General features: G+C 40.7%; 1 protein-coding gene across 4 annotated transcripts in view; it reads right to left on the reverse strand.

Moving 5' to 3' along the window:
- Positions 1 to 14,765, reverse strand: part of szt2 (SZT2 subunit of KICSTOR complex) — a 94,070-nt gene that overhangs the window by 12,221 nt on the left and 67,084 nt on the right. For all 4 annotated transcript variants that reach the window (XM_084012507.1, XM_084012506.1, XM_084012508.1 and 1 more), the window contains 8 exons: positions 13,747 to 14,002; positions 13,558 to 13,637; positions 11,983 to 12,108; positions 10,964 to 11,166; positions 9,273 to 9,369; positions 7,573 to 7,653; positions 5,650 to 5,724; positions 1,798 to 1,863 (listed from right to left, as the gene is read on the reverse strand). In XM_084012507.1, the coding sequence (XP_083868633.1) occupies positions 1,798 to 1,863; positions 5,650 to 5,724; positions 7,573 to 7,653; positions 9,273 to 9,369; positions 10,964 to 11,166; positions 11,983 to 12,108; positions 13,558 to 13,637; positions 13,747 to 14,002 (984 nt within the window). The remainder of the gene's footprint in view (positions 1 to 1,797; positions 1,864 to 5,649; positions 5,725 to 7,572; positions 7,654 to 9,272; positions 9,370 to 10,963; positions 11,167 to 11,982; positions 12,109 to 13,557; positions 13,638 to 13,746; positions 14,003 to 14,765) is intronic.

Here is a 14,765-nt window from a genome sequence, read left to right on the forward strand (position 1 = left end):
ATAAATTACGTGTGACCTCTTAGCCTTCTATCGATGGAGGCAGGAGGCCACTGGGACAACAGAAAACTCTTTAGCTCAGAGGTAGCACATTTCCTACGTGAGTCCTCTCGCCTATGCTGCTAACATTTATTATTTCCTAACCTGTAATCCCAAAAGGTTCATGTTCTAGCTAATTAAACACCCTCTGTAACAAATTGTCAGGGGCCACAGCTCGTCTCCTGTCAGCCCCACTCAGTGGAAGAGAAATTAATGACAGTGGCTACACAGATGGGAGAAGCTGTACTCATTCAGGGTCATACACGTACAAGAGAATACACAAAGCACATTGAATGAAAAAAAAATAAAAAAAAAAAACAGACAAGAAGAGACATGATAGGGAAGCTTAAACATGTTCACATCCATTGACATTTCATTTCCAGATTGTACTCCTGCCTTTTTCTGTCCTGAAAAAATGGAAATAATTAAACATGTATTTGATACAAACACTTCAATTTAGTTATATTGTTTGAAAATAAGTGTTTTACACAGAGGTAGCTAGTACAGTCGTCTGATGAAACTTTCTTTGATATAAACTCTTTAATTTTCGATAACTTAAATATGGCAGTAGTAGATTCATTGTCTTCATGATGTGAGGACTGTAGCCAGGATTACACAACACTACATTTGGTCATATATAAAATATTAGAGAATTAGAGAATAATGTGAATGTCCTGCTGCACGAGATTTCTGCCTAAAAGCCTATTAAGGCAGTTTTTTCTCGCCACTGTCGCTGTAACGCTTGCCCCTGGGTGATGTTGGGAATTGGAAATTGTGTTGACTCTTGAAATTTTGAGCGTATTCTAGTCCTGCTCAATGTGTTAAGTGTGCTGAGATGACTTCTGTTGTGATTTGACACTATAAATAAAATTGAATTGAATTGAATTGAAATTGAATTGAATTGTGAAATTGAGATGTCCAGAAAACACATGCCTAGATGAGATCGTGTTTGGACAGCTATGATACCTTTAATTTAATCTGCTTCATTAAACTTTGTGAACTGTGAAATGTTTAAGGACAGCAATTGTCCACAAAAACAAAACCGTTTGTCCTATATGTGAATTCATCACATGTGAAATGTCATTTTACAGGGGTATGGGTCTAAAAGTGCTGGAACCAGACTTTAAAGAACACAGCCTGGTCTTGAAACATTTCTGCAAATAAATCTTAAAAATGCTACCTATTTCGTGTGCAGCTCTGATAGATATTTCCTTTGTGTTATACATGTTATAAAATGATTGATTGACCCTTTAAACCCAGAAACATATCTGATAGTGGAGGTAGGTCGGGGAGAAAGTTTTGGCTCCAGTCAACCCCCTGCCAACCACAGATGCAAGAGGAAATATAGATTATCAGAGAAAGAGCAGAGGGGACAATAGTGGTTGAACGGACACTTAGAGAAATACAAGCTGAGAAACCAATGACACCCAATCCAGCAAGCACAGAGGCAGACAGCCTGTTGAGAAGGAAAAGGAAATCACAAAGGAGCTTGACTCAGGCCTGAACCTAAAACAAAAGAATTATTTTAATATCGGACCTTTGCCCAAGTATAATCGATCTTCATCCAGCTAAACCTGTTGGGTGCTGGTAAGAAGCTCCCACAGGTATGAAAGAACATTTCATTCCCCGAAGAGACAAAAACACAGACATGTAGATTTGGAAAGAAAGAGACCAGAACTGATGGCAGCAAGCACAGCGGCGGGGAGGGGTGAAGCCTGATTGTAGTGAGACACCCCTCCTGTGAGAATGGCTGGGACATACCGCACAGTCAGATACTGGGGTGGCATCTGGAAACGGCTTGCACCGAGGTTTGGTGAGGAGACTGCCCTGATGGAGAGATGACATGAGGTGGGACTAGGCAGACACACAGACAGATGGATGGAAAGGAAGACTGAGGAGATACTACAATAGGAACATGGTTTCGCAAACCTAATCCATGCTACAAAAATGCAATGAGACACACATTACATACACCCATTAAGAGTTATTTAACAAGACTGGTGCACAGAGGTCAAAGGAAAGTCATGTCAAAAATGTTTGTCAGCATGGACCGGGAGCACAATAGCTTTCTTTTCTTTTGTGAGACAGCGATATCTCTACAGCTGATACCATAGACTGAATACTAGGAAAGTTGACGTAGTCATGGTGATGGCGATGCCGTTGGTTTGTGGACTACGGTTTTGGGGCCTCAAGTTCGTCAATTTGGCCATCACCATCTTGAATTTTTTTACAACCAGTGTACAGAAGTGACCATATTTGGACTGTGGAGGAGCAACAGGCTTCATAATTCAAGGTGACCTTGTAAAATAACATGTAAAACATGTAAAGTACAAATACAGTAGATATACTACATATAAATATACCAAATCAAACTTTATTATACACACACATATATACAGTATATGTATATATGTACAGTATGAATGTATATATGTATGTGTATATCTATATATTTACACACACACACTTCTTCCATTCACACCACTTAAACAAACTCCCGCTGTGCATAAAGCTCCCGCTTTTCTGACAGTCAACATCTTACATGACTTTGTTAACATTTTTGACAATACCAGAGGGAAAGAAACACCATGACATCTTTGACATCTTTCAAAACATCCGTCTCCGCCTTTGTCACATCAAAGTGCACTGGTTCCAAAATCTGAAAATGGATCAGTCACAAGTGGGAGAGAATGGAAACCGTTTGTGATGTTCCCCGAATATAGAACCAGGGCTTATAAGAAGGAAATTAATCTGTGGGGTGTTGGCAGATGGGATTATAGTTACATCTGAAAAGCCCCAAATCCTTCAAAAATGCTAAATCACAGATGTTGGAAATTGCATCTCTGATTATGTGTAGACCACACAGCAGTGTTGTACTTCCTGAGCCATCTTTAAAATATATATTTAAAGTCACAGGAAACTTGATTTAGAATCATGTTTCTTCCACATCTATATACACACAAACGACTTAAAGTTGCCCAAATATCGAATAAGAGCTAAACAGGGTTTCTTCAAACTTTTCTCTTGGATGTCCAGAGCTTACAAAATTCCTCATCTGATATGAGGTCCTCGAATGTTTTCACGCCCAGTCGCCAGAACGCAGTGCAGCAAGAAAAACAGGTGCTTCTAGAAGCTTGGTCGTAGCGACTACTCACAATGCTAATAGGTTAGCTTGGACATGTTTAGTAAGTTTGGTTTGTACACACTGTACGGTGAACACGTTGCATGTTCTATAAAATAATCAACTACTGTAGCTTTAAAGCTAACTTCCAACATGTTAGCCAATTGAGCATCTTCTTAGCACAAATCAGTCACAATCCAAGCTAGCTAGTCAGATCACTTACTAATACAATATAATATTTTAAAGCTGCTAAATTCAATATGCCATGCATGCTGTTAATACATGTTAGTGCATGTGAGCATGCCCCACTGGCTAGCTCACAGCTGCCACTCTGCAACGCTGTCAAATAGCGGTTAGAGCTGATAACGGTGTCCCGTCGGTGGCGTGGACCTGTAACTCCCACCCTCTGGACCCCCTCTGGTAAACACAATTAGCTCTATCAGCACCGTCGCCCTAGTTTGCACTGTTAGCTGCCGGCTCCGTGATCACCGTGTTGAGAACCGTTGAGAGTCAATCGAAATGCTCCCAATCTTGTATACATCACCTATAACACATTTTATTCTTGGGACATATTTGTCCCATCAAGTTCTGTCTCCCAACCATCTTAAAAGTATGTTTCTTCTGTGGTTAAGTTAAACTCCAACAGAGGAAGACTAAACAAACATGGACGGTGCAACTGAGCTAGTAAGCTGCAACAACTCTCCAGCTCTGCCCATCCTCAAAGGTCAGCGCTGTCAGACACTGTGCTACTGGTTTTCACGGATTTACTTCATCCCTGCAAGCAAACTCCATGAAAGTTATTGATTTTAACTACAGATTTGTATTGTTTAAATGCTGGTGTTACTGGCCTACATGGTGATAAAAAATCAGCCAAATATAATTTATTAGTTAAAAGTAATTCGCTTAATGTCCACAGGCAGGTTTGTTTGTTTGTTTGTCTGTTGGACAAAACCCCTTTTATTTTTTTGCAGGCATACATCTCTGGGAATGCAAGGCGTGAAACAGTACAGACTGGAGAACCCAATGAAGTCTAAAAAGTGACATAGTGTGAATAACAACCTGTAAATGAAAAGTACTGAAGCAAAGTCATTTCCTTTCCAGATGAAGAATCACTCTTGGAGAGCATCAGGATTTCATCTTCACAGGCGGTTACGTTTTGAAGGGTCTGAGCCGAAAACAAAAAATAAATCCAGTCCCAGCTTAGGAACTGAGGTCCAACAACAAATGTAAAATTAAATATATGTTTGGAGGTCAAAGAAACACAGAAAATAAATAATGATGTGCTTCCAAATTAATGAATATTATATTATATTCAAATCACAATTCCTGGACCTGGATTTATTGTCATTCTACAAAAAAAAGAAAGAATAAACTCAAAATAGCAATAGTAAAAACTCTATGATGTAAATAAATGAGTTGCTCTTTAAAGCAATGCTACTCTGTGCTGTGAGGCAAAAGAGCAAGTACATTTTTTCATGTTTGTTACACCAAGTGAAATGCAAATACAAGGCCGGCGGATGCTGCCATTTCCAGACTCTACTGCCGTGAAAAACACAGCATCAGTTTTGTTTGTGTTCAAATTCCTATAAACAACATTAATTTATGTTCTCTTTCAGCAGTCGCTGCCCGTCAATCTCACCAGTTAAAATGACAAACGTCATTAGCAGTAGGTCAGCTGTCGCTAATTAACATGAATTAACTTAAGTAAGTTAATTAAGTAACTTGATGGCAGGCCCAAATGAAACTCGGCAGTTGTTTACTCTGTTCCAAAGTTGTTTAATCCATAAGATTGTGTAAAATAGGGCTCTAAAAATGCATTTATCACGGAAAGCCACAGTCAGGGAAGGGAGGTGAGAAAGTATTTAGCATTGTTGGTTTAAGTAATAGATGTAGAACCATAGATGCAACATTAGGTCATAAATCACGCGATTAGCATACTCTATCTTTCCTGGGTAATGTTTACTAAAGCCACAAATGGGCAACAACTGGTTTTCAGCTGTTCGGCACCTAACTGGTTTACCAAAAGGATCAAAGTCACCAGGGAGGCTGGATGGCCAACGTTGTTGGTGTCTGCAATGAGGTAAGCCCCCCCACACGAAATGAACACAAATGAACCCGCAGTCAAACTTGTGCAAGTCCGCGTATTTTCCTCTTGTGTTTTGGGTGGAGGATGTCATTCGAGGAGTCATTTTTAATTGCAATCATTTATATCAAATAAATGCAGTGAAATTAAACAAATGGAAGCCACAACATCCTCAAAAAGACCTCTGAAACATCCAAACGTCTACTCCCAGACCCTGGAATCCCAATAGTAGGAACATTCTTAAGACCCCAATTCAGGGCCTTCAAACTTCCCCCACGAGTCCCTGGACCTATTTCCTGTTACTCTTGCTCTGTGTTTGTGCTTTCAATCCTACAAAACCCCACAGAAGAAAAGCCACAGCTGGGTGTTGTGGTCTACACACCAGCGCAGGTTTCTGTCAATCATTTACCTGGGAGTTGACCGTCTGGCCCATGGGGATACGGGAACACTCCAGTGCATACTGCTTCACACAGAAGTAACACCCCTAGCAGAGAGACAAGGCATATGGAGAACATATGTTAATTTTATGGGGGGGACAACATGATATTTTAAGACCTTTGAAAAGCCTTCAATTGAAATCCAGGGTAATTTAGACACACTAGCCCATCCACACAAGCACAACATTATGTCACAGTGAGTTTTTGCTTGAAGCTGTTGAAAACAAAAACAAAAACCCAGACATCAGGAACCTGACTGTGATTGTTTGCCTTGAAATACTATGGCAGGAGAAGCAGACAGCCAACTGCACTGTCACAACATGGAAACGTAATCACACATTAGTGTCCGTCCAAATAATTTCTTCTGTTAAAAGTATCACTCTCACAGCCAATTAAAAAGCAGACAAACCAGTGTTGAAAACATTTCAATTCAGAATCAATGAGTCATCTGATCGGCTCTTCTGATCAGCTTTTAGATAAACCACTGGTCAAACTATTAAGAATGCATATCAGCTGAAAACGAGGCAATAAACTTCAGCAAAGCCAACATTTCTATAAAATAAGAGATTTACAACACAACACATTAAAACCAGATGGATATTACTCTTCAAAATGCAGCAGCAAAGCTCATTCAGTCAGTGGAGCGCTGGAGTGTCACATCAATTTGTTTTTTAAAGTTAACCAAATTAACCAAAACTGACATCTCTAAATTAAACTAGAAGCTTTTTTTAATTAACAAAAGATGGAAACACTGAGTTTGCATCTTTCTTATTAACAAAAAGTCTGAAAGGTAGGCAGAGCATGTTAGCATTAAGCTCAAAGCCCCACTGAACCTACGTACAGCCTCACGGGGCAGTTAGCATGGCCGTGCATCTGTGTACGTACTGCAGCTGTACTTACAAAGTGTGTACTGTTGCATGCAGTATGCATTCCATCAGGACGTACTACTTCCTGATAACATAGTGCCTTGAACTTTGACCCCTCTTGCAGCTCATTGACGAATATCTGTGGATGAGCTGTCATCTGTCTCTGCTCTCTCAGCAGCTACGTTGATGTGACATATGCTCTACTGAGGATTGTGGGTCAGAATAGCCAAGAAAGCATTCAGGCTTGCATACTGTAAAATGCAACCGGATGCAGGAGGACACTCCGGTATTTTTGGCATATTGTATTACTGTATCGTATTAGAAGGCAGCGGTATTCATTCATTCATTTCAGTGTAACATAAAATCTACCAAAATAGATTTTAAATCAATCACAGTGACAACATTATATTCTAATATTCTGTAATTACATGGTGCAATTCTTACATTTTTAAACTCTCCTGTGAAAGTAGATTTTAATAATACAATGGCTGTGTCCGAAATCACTACACACTCCACCATGTTGTAGTTCATAACACAGACGACTAATTCCTCCCACACTGAAAACAGCAGTGTACCCCTCCTTCCATTCTAACCTTTCACAATAAAAGCCCTGGAAATATACGCAGCATCACTGCTTACCAGGGGAACTTAAATTACAACAAATTTGCTTAAAATATGTATTTATGTATTTATTTATTGATCTAACGTGTTTCAATTGTGAGAATGTAGTGACTTAATTAACAACCTGAGAAGGTATCTCAAAGTGTTTATAAACTTCCTTATAGTCCTATAGAGTGCCCTGGATAGTGAGTGGGGAGTAGTGAATGAGATTTCGGACACAACCAATGTCATTCACCAACACCAATGGCTGTCTTGTGATTGAAAAAATCTACGGTACGCTCAAAAATTTCTGAAATTGTTAAATTGTTTAAAAAATAACATGAACATTACCAAATGTGCGAAACCTGGACCAACAGATTTGCAACTTTGTTATATTGTTAGTAAAGTTAGTAGTACAGTGATTATCACCTGAAAAGCCAGTTCCATCAACACGATCCCTCCTGGCAGCGCCCTCTGGAGGTGATATGCGGTGGTGCCAGATGCTGCAATCTGCAAAGTTCATTTAAAAACCACCTTACAATCACAGTTTGTCTAATACAGGTGTTGAATGCAGGTACAGCTGGTTTCTAAGCCCTGTGCTTATATATTTTGCTGTGTAATTTTTTGAAAGAGTAATTGAACCCCACAACAATTAGTGAGTAGAGATGGGTACTGTTAAAACAATACATTAAGAAACAGAAACTAAATATTGCCCCTAGGTGTCTTCTAGTAATGTTTTCTACAGCAAAGTCACAGGCTAAACAGACTGGATTCTGTCCGTTTAACCTGTTGATATGCATTTCTACTAACCCTAACTTGAACCCAGCATAAACCCAAACCTCTGCTAAGCCTCACCATAACCTAACCTAAGACCTAAACCCATCCGTGGATGGTTAGGGTGGGAGAGGCTGGGATCGTTTCATTCATTGGCATTTAAAAACATAAGATGTTTTGTTACAAATGTTCACAAAGGCTCACAAACAGTTTTATTGCACTTCCAGTAACGATTATAGATGTGCAGCTGTCTTAAAATGTTAATTTATCTCACTGTGCCCCTTCGACTCTGCTGTCAACACTGACTCAACCAGAGCAATTAGCATGACCACAAATGAGAGAAAAATAAATGGTCTGTTGTTCATCAAATACCGATAAAATATCTCAGGGTTCTTACAAATTTAGAACTAGTTCATATTCATAAAAGGGTTTCGGGGGCTGTCCCTATTTGTTAGCTGTTGAAGTTGTCGAATCCAAGCCACGGCTCACTGATGTTAGCAGTAATGAAAAGGTTACCGCTACCTGACAAAAACATCCCCCATGTTTCCTGAACACCCAGCAGCTAGTTGAGCAACGTAGTCTGTTTTCATTATTTCAACACCACACATCACACATATTACTATTCAATAACGTCTTTAGAAGCATAAATGGTAAATTAACCTGCATTTATATTTTTTGTGTGTTTTAGACTACTAGACTTTTAGATGTCAGCATTCTCACACACACACACACACACACACACACACACACACACACACACACACACACACACACACACACACACACACACACACACACACACACACACACACACACACACACACACACACACACACACACACACACACACACACACACACACACACACACAATACTGTGTGTAATGCAAGAGGCCACCTGCCCATCGGAATCTAATTCAGGTGGCAACCTTCGGTTCTGAAAAGTGAAGCCAAGCTAAAGTGCCTTAAACTTGCATTCTCTCTACTGGCCATCAGGGGGCGACTCCTCTGGTTGCAAAAAGAAGTATGATTGAATGGAAGTCGATGAGAAAATGCCCCTACTTCTCTCTTGATGTATTATATTAGTAAACATTGTAAACGTTGTTTATGGTCCCAACCTCTAGTTTCATGTCTTTTTCAATACTTAATTTATGGTCCATTTAGCGTCACATAGATGATAAAGCAGGGAATGCTTTAGGGTTGGGGCTACCTTGTGAATGACAGGTCTCTACCATTACTTTAGTGAGACATTTGAAAATGTATAGGGGCAACTGTTACAATAGCAGCCTGGCTCAATCCCAAAGCACATGTGTGTTTGGAGAATAACATTTTTGCATCTCTGAAGTGAACGCTAACCTTAGGGCTGTCCTCGCTCTTCTGCTTTACATAAGAAAAAGACATCCTCCCTTCCGATGACATGGAGCTCAACATGGCAGCACGAGCCCGGGCGATGCTGTAAGAGATGGGGGGTGGGGGGTGGAGACAGGGGTCAGTTAGGGTCTGGTTAAATCAGAGAAGTCTGGGGCCAAGGGATTATGGACCACCAACAACACGCAGCCAAGCCATAAGACATAATTCAGAGAGAGTCACACGGTCTGAGCCTCGAAAGTGACAGGCAGGCCAGGCAGGCCGGACAGGCATCTGCCCTGCATCTGCTCTGGTTACATCAGCCACGGGGGCAGCAGTGCTGGGAGGTCAGAGGTCAGATAAGGATCAACACACATGGGATGACTAATGGATGAATGCTGCCCACAGTGGAGGAAGAGAGGAGACCAAGAGAATGGTTGAGAGGCAGAAATGGAGTGATGACTTTTGAAGTTTCACACCATAAAATGAGCAGACAGATGAGGACAAATACTTTGCAATACTGCATCACACATCTAGGCTTGGGCGGTATCACTGTACTACGGTATACCAGGGTATTCATAAATCCTGATGGAATTAAAAGTCATACCGTCATAAATACAGACGCTCCTCTTTCTATGATGCTGTAGTGATGCGATATGTTGTAGTGACCAGCAGATGCCACCAGAGGTCGCCTCTCAGTGTTTACATTTTTTGTTGCCTTAAAAAGCTTATAGTTTAGAGTAGAGATGTCGGTTTTGGTTAATTTTGGTTAAACAAAGGCAATTCACTGACTTAATGAGCTTTGCTGCCACATTTTTAAGTTTTATATCCAGTTTTCTATTGGCTTTGCTGAGTTTTATTGCAGCATTTTGATCAGGTTACGCATGCAGCCACCAATCAGCTCATATTCATTTCGATTCAGCTGATATTTTTCTAAATAATTTGATTGGTGGTCTTTAAAGGCTGAATAGATGATGGATGAATTCTGAATTGAATTTTTTTCTTATAATTTGTTTCTGCTTTCAAGCCTGCTCACGGTGCCTGTCTCTTACATCTCAACAATGACATATACCATCATATACCACCTTTTACTGTCATATACCATCTTATACCGTCATATACCATCTTATACCGTCATATACCTTACTACTTTACTCAGATGAGGACCTAACACTTGTTTCTATTTTTTCGCTCTTACTTTATCGGCAAAGATATGAGACGTTGTGGTTTCTTTCTTTCGCCAAATGTACTTATTGTAAGTCGCTTTGACAAAAGCGTCTGCTTAATGCCCTAAATGTAAATGTAAACATACTGCCATAAACCGTCATATATGTCGTCATATACAGCATACCCCAGTGAAATGTCATGAAGGTATGAATGTATGAAAAACAGATACCACCAAAGCCTAATTCAGCATCCATTCACTAGGGGAATGGTCAGGCACATCATATATTTCAAAAAGCAAACCAAAAGCTTGGAATGTTATTTCTGAGTTGAATTTCTTCTTTATCTGGTGCCATCAGGAATTCGTGTGCGTGCTATACCCGCTGTATTGCAGGATGGTTTCACCTGCGTTCGATCCCACTTTGATCGAGCCATGCCAAACACAGTAAAACACCCACAGGCAGAGGGAAGCGATGGTCACAAAAAGACATTCACCAACAACTCAAAACAACTTTTCTTTTTTCGCAGAAACAGACCTGCGAGCTGGAGACTGAGGTCGGACCTGCACAAGAATGAAGCCCATGCTCTGCAGGTACTGGACATACTGCTGGAGGAAGGTGCTAGAAATCTCAAGCAGCCACGGTTCTTCTTTCAGTCGGCTGGGCAGCATGTCAGCTGAGTCCGTGCTGTAGCTTCGGTCCCGACCCGACGCTGTGGAGTCGCTGGAGCGATGACGTTTCTGGCACAGAGAACAGCAGGCATCACATAAACAGACTCTTTCAAGTATGCAGACGTAACTGTGTGTAGCGTCGTGTGGATTAAAGTAACTGAATAACTTTTAACTCTGTATTTAATACTGATGCCTCTACATGACCTACATAAGTAAACGTAAGACCACCTTGGAGAAGGTTGGCTGTTTCTATATTCCTCAACTCTTCAAATCAGAGCCAATTATTCCATCCTACAGTGGCTTTGAGTGGCTTTGTTCCTAATTACACATTTTAAAAATGTAATTTGGGGTGATTATAGTTTCTTGTTACATTACATGTAATTATTTTCTACCTAACCCTGTGTGGTGATAGCAGTGATGTGGATGTGGTTATATTTGGAGCTGAACTTAAAGGTATAGCTCATGATTTACCACTAAATCTACATTCTCACCCTCATCTATAGTCATGGTTGGAAAAAAGGACACCTGGGCCTCAATTAGACCCAGATGAGGAGCAGGAAAGGGATGACGATGGTTGGATGGATGGATGGATGGATGTAAGGGTGGATAGTTTTGGATGAATGGTTGGATGGATGGATGTAAGGGTGGATGGATGGATAGACAGGGACAATGAACACTGATCAACACCACAGCAGCAAATGTGCCAGTATTAGCCAAAAGTCGAATTAGCCAGATGTTAAATTAGCCATTTAACAAAAAACGACGACTAGAAAGTGACTAGAAACTTGCTTGAGAATAGGTTTATGTGAGTAAAAAGCATGTCAACATAGAGACGACAAAGACACTCTTCCTGTCACTTTCCTTTGAGTCAGACGGAAAACATACCTTCACTGGAGGCTGAATAATTTGTTCCTCTTGGATCTGCTTGCGGAAGATGGGGTCAAAGAGGAGAGGGGTGGCACAGTAGTGGACCAGCCTGGATGACTGCTTCAGGGTCTCCAAATCGGCCCCCTGTTGAGACATCCATGTTTTGGATAAGATTGTGACATTGCAGGGTAAACTTTGGATGATTGTTTTTCAAGAATAAAGTCTCCAGGAGTATATTTTGTAGCTCGTCGTAGTCAGATTCAGCAGTGTTCAGGGGGCTCCACTGAAGAATTGAAAGATGCTTGATATTCAGCTCCAAGCATGATACAGTCATATCACATCTAAAAGTCAATTTAGTTCATCCAGTGGCATGAAAATCCACCTAAAACAAACAGCCAGTGGAAATGGCTGTGGCCCTGTTGTTCCAGCGTCACGCTGCAGATATCGGTTACGTTTGAGTGCCCCGTGTCTGTTGAACAATCAAATTCAAAGACAGACCCAGTTATTCCCTACTTTGAAACGAGCCAATACTAAATGATTTCCCTGAGGAATGAACTGTAATTGTGAAATCCTTAAAGCCATAAAGTAGTGAGAGGCACCAGTCCCCCAGGTTTTGCCAAGTCCAATTAGCTATATTTGATATTAGACACAATCCTGACTTACTGGTCAGATCCATTCACATTAGATGTTTCACATTATGCTTTTAATGTGTCCAATATCTGATAGCATTTTGACCTATCTGGACTAAGCTGTGAGGAAAAGTATAATCCCACACCAGACTTCTCATACACAAGCAAAGCATTTCAACTGAGCCTCCACTTCATTATGTCGATGTAATGTGCAGTAATTATAGAGGCCCATACCTGGCTGAACATTAAATACATTCTAGTGTTAGGCCTTCAAAAGAACCTCTTTAAGGCAGCACTCTGAGCCTTACTTGGGATGGCATCTGGCTGTGTCCTTTCTCAACAACACACTGGTTGAAAGCACACACAACGGATTCAGTGTAAAGCATTAACACAGACTCTGATGTCTTGACAGTGAACACAAAACAGTAACCTTTCAGAAGAGGTGTCATGACTACGATCCAAGAACGATCAAGAACAGGAGCAGTTGAGACTCTCCAGCTTAGCCGTGCTGCCACCTTCTTCTCAGTTAACTAACAATGCTTTACTGTTTTCTCACAATGCAGAAATCAAATCACAAGTCATTAGTCCTCATCGTCCCTGTGCTTCGGCGTCTAGTGTGAACTAGCTCTTGCACTGCAATGGTACACTTAAACGTGTTCCTGACACATTTACAACAACTATTAGTTTAAGAGTTGATTTGCATTTATGAGCCTGGACCTCAACTTCATGCAAATGCAAAGCAGGCAATGTCTCTTGAAATGCAACGCTGCACTACCAGAATAGACAATAAATGGGAAACATGGAAATTCTGTGGACAAATTCTATTAGCGCTGTTAGCTGCAAGCCACCGGCCCAGCCACTGTCAAGTTGAGAGCCGTGTGGAGGCAATACTGAATTGTGAATTTGGTACCTTTAAGTTACAGATATTTATTTATATCTCAGAACTATGACTTGGGCTACTTACTGAAATGGGCATGTTGGACTGTGCTGACCTCTGCTGCCACGTCACAAACAGGTTCTCTATCTTCATCTGTTTCTCCAATTCTGTCAGCACAAAGGTAAAGTCATTATCCCTCCTGTCCAGTGTGGAATTTGCCAGGCATCGGACAAAAATTTTGTTTTTATTATCATCAATAGCAGTAGCAATATTAACCTCTACGCTCAGCAGCTTTGATCTCCAAGAGCTGGCCGCCATGCCGTGCCACAACATCCCCCTCCATCAAGGGTCGGATGGTGCACACGTCCCTCAGAGCCTCGTCGAAGGGAAGCAGCTCAGAGGGGAAGTGCAGCGGAGCAAGACTTCGTCCGGAGCTACTCAGCCTGCCCTGCTCTTTACTGGGCAACGGAGGAACTGCACTACGCAGCAAGGCATCGGGCTCCATGGAGGGGCTGAGGAATGGGTTGGGATCCTGGAAGAGATGGATGGGAGGGAAGAACGAAAGACAGACAGAAGCAGAGGACATCACATTAATGTCAATAAATGCTCAATGAAAGGACAACAAAGAAAGACAAAACAAGGATCAGAAGTATTTTAAATAAGAAAGCATCATGTGATGTGGTAACTGACACCATCTCATACATTCTAGACTGTCCTCCAAATTTATTTATTTATTATTATTTAATCTAACTTAGCAAAATAATCATGTTATTATGATTATTATTTGTTTCAGTCTCTATCTTGTTTTCAAAACAAAACACATTGATAATTGAAATAATATCAAATAAAACGTTTTTTTGGCAGTCTTCATCTTGTTTTTTTGCTGTCACCATCTTGCTTTTTGGCTGTCTCCATCTTGTTTTTTTGCTTTCACCATCTTGTTTTTTTGCTGTCACCATCTTGCTTTTCTTGCTTTTTGGCTGTCACCATCTTGCTTTTTGGCTGTCTTCATCTTGTTTTTTTGCTGTGTTCATCTTGTTTTTTTGCTGTCACCATCTGGCTTTTTGGCTGTCGTCATCTTGTTTTTTGGCTGTAGTCATCTTGTTTTTTGGCTGTAGTTATCTTAGTTTTTGCCCATTGGTGTCTTAAGTTTTGGCTATCACCATCCTTGTTTTTGTTTACTGAGGTAATAAATCAAGTGAGAAGTAGGGTCCTTTTCTCATAGACTTCTATACAATTTGAGCGGAGTCACCCCCTGATTGCCAGAAATAATTAAAGTTTAAGTCACTTAAGCA

This window comes from Eutrigla gurnardus, assembly GCF_963514095.1.
Source record: "Eutrigla gurnardus genome assembly, chromosome: 6".
NCBI classification, from domain to species: Eukaryota; Metazoa; Chordata; class Actinopteri; order Perciformes; family Triglidae; genus Eutrigla; species Eutrigla gurnardus.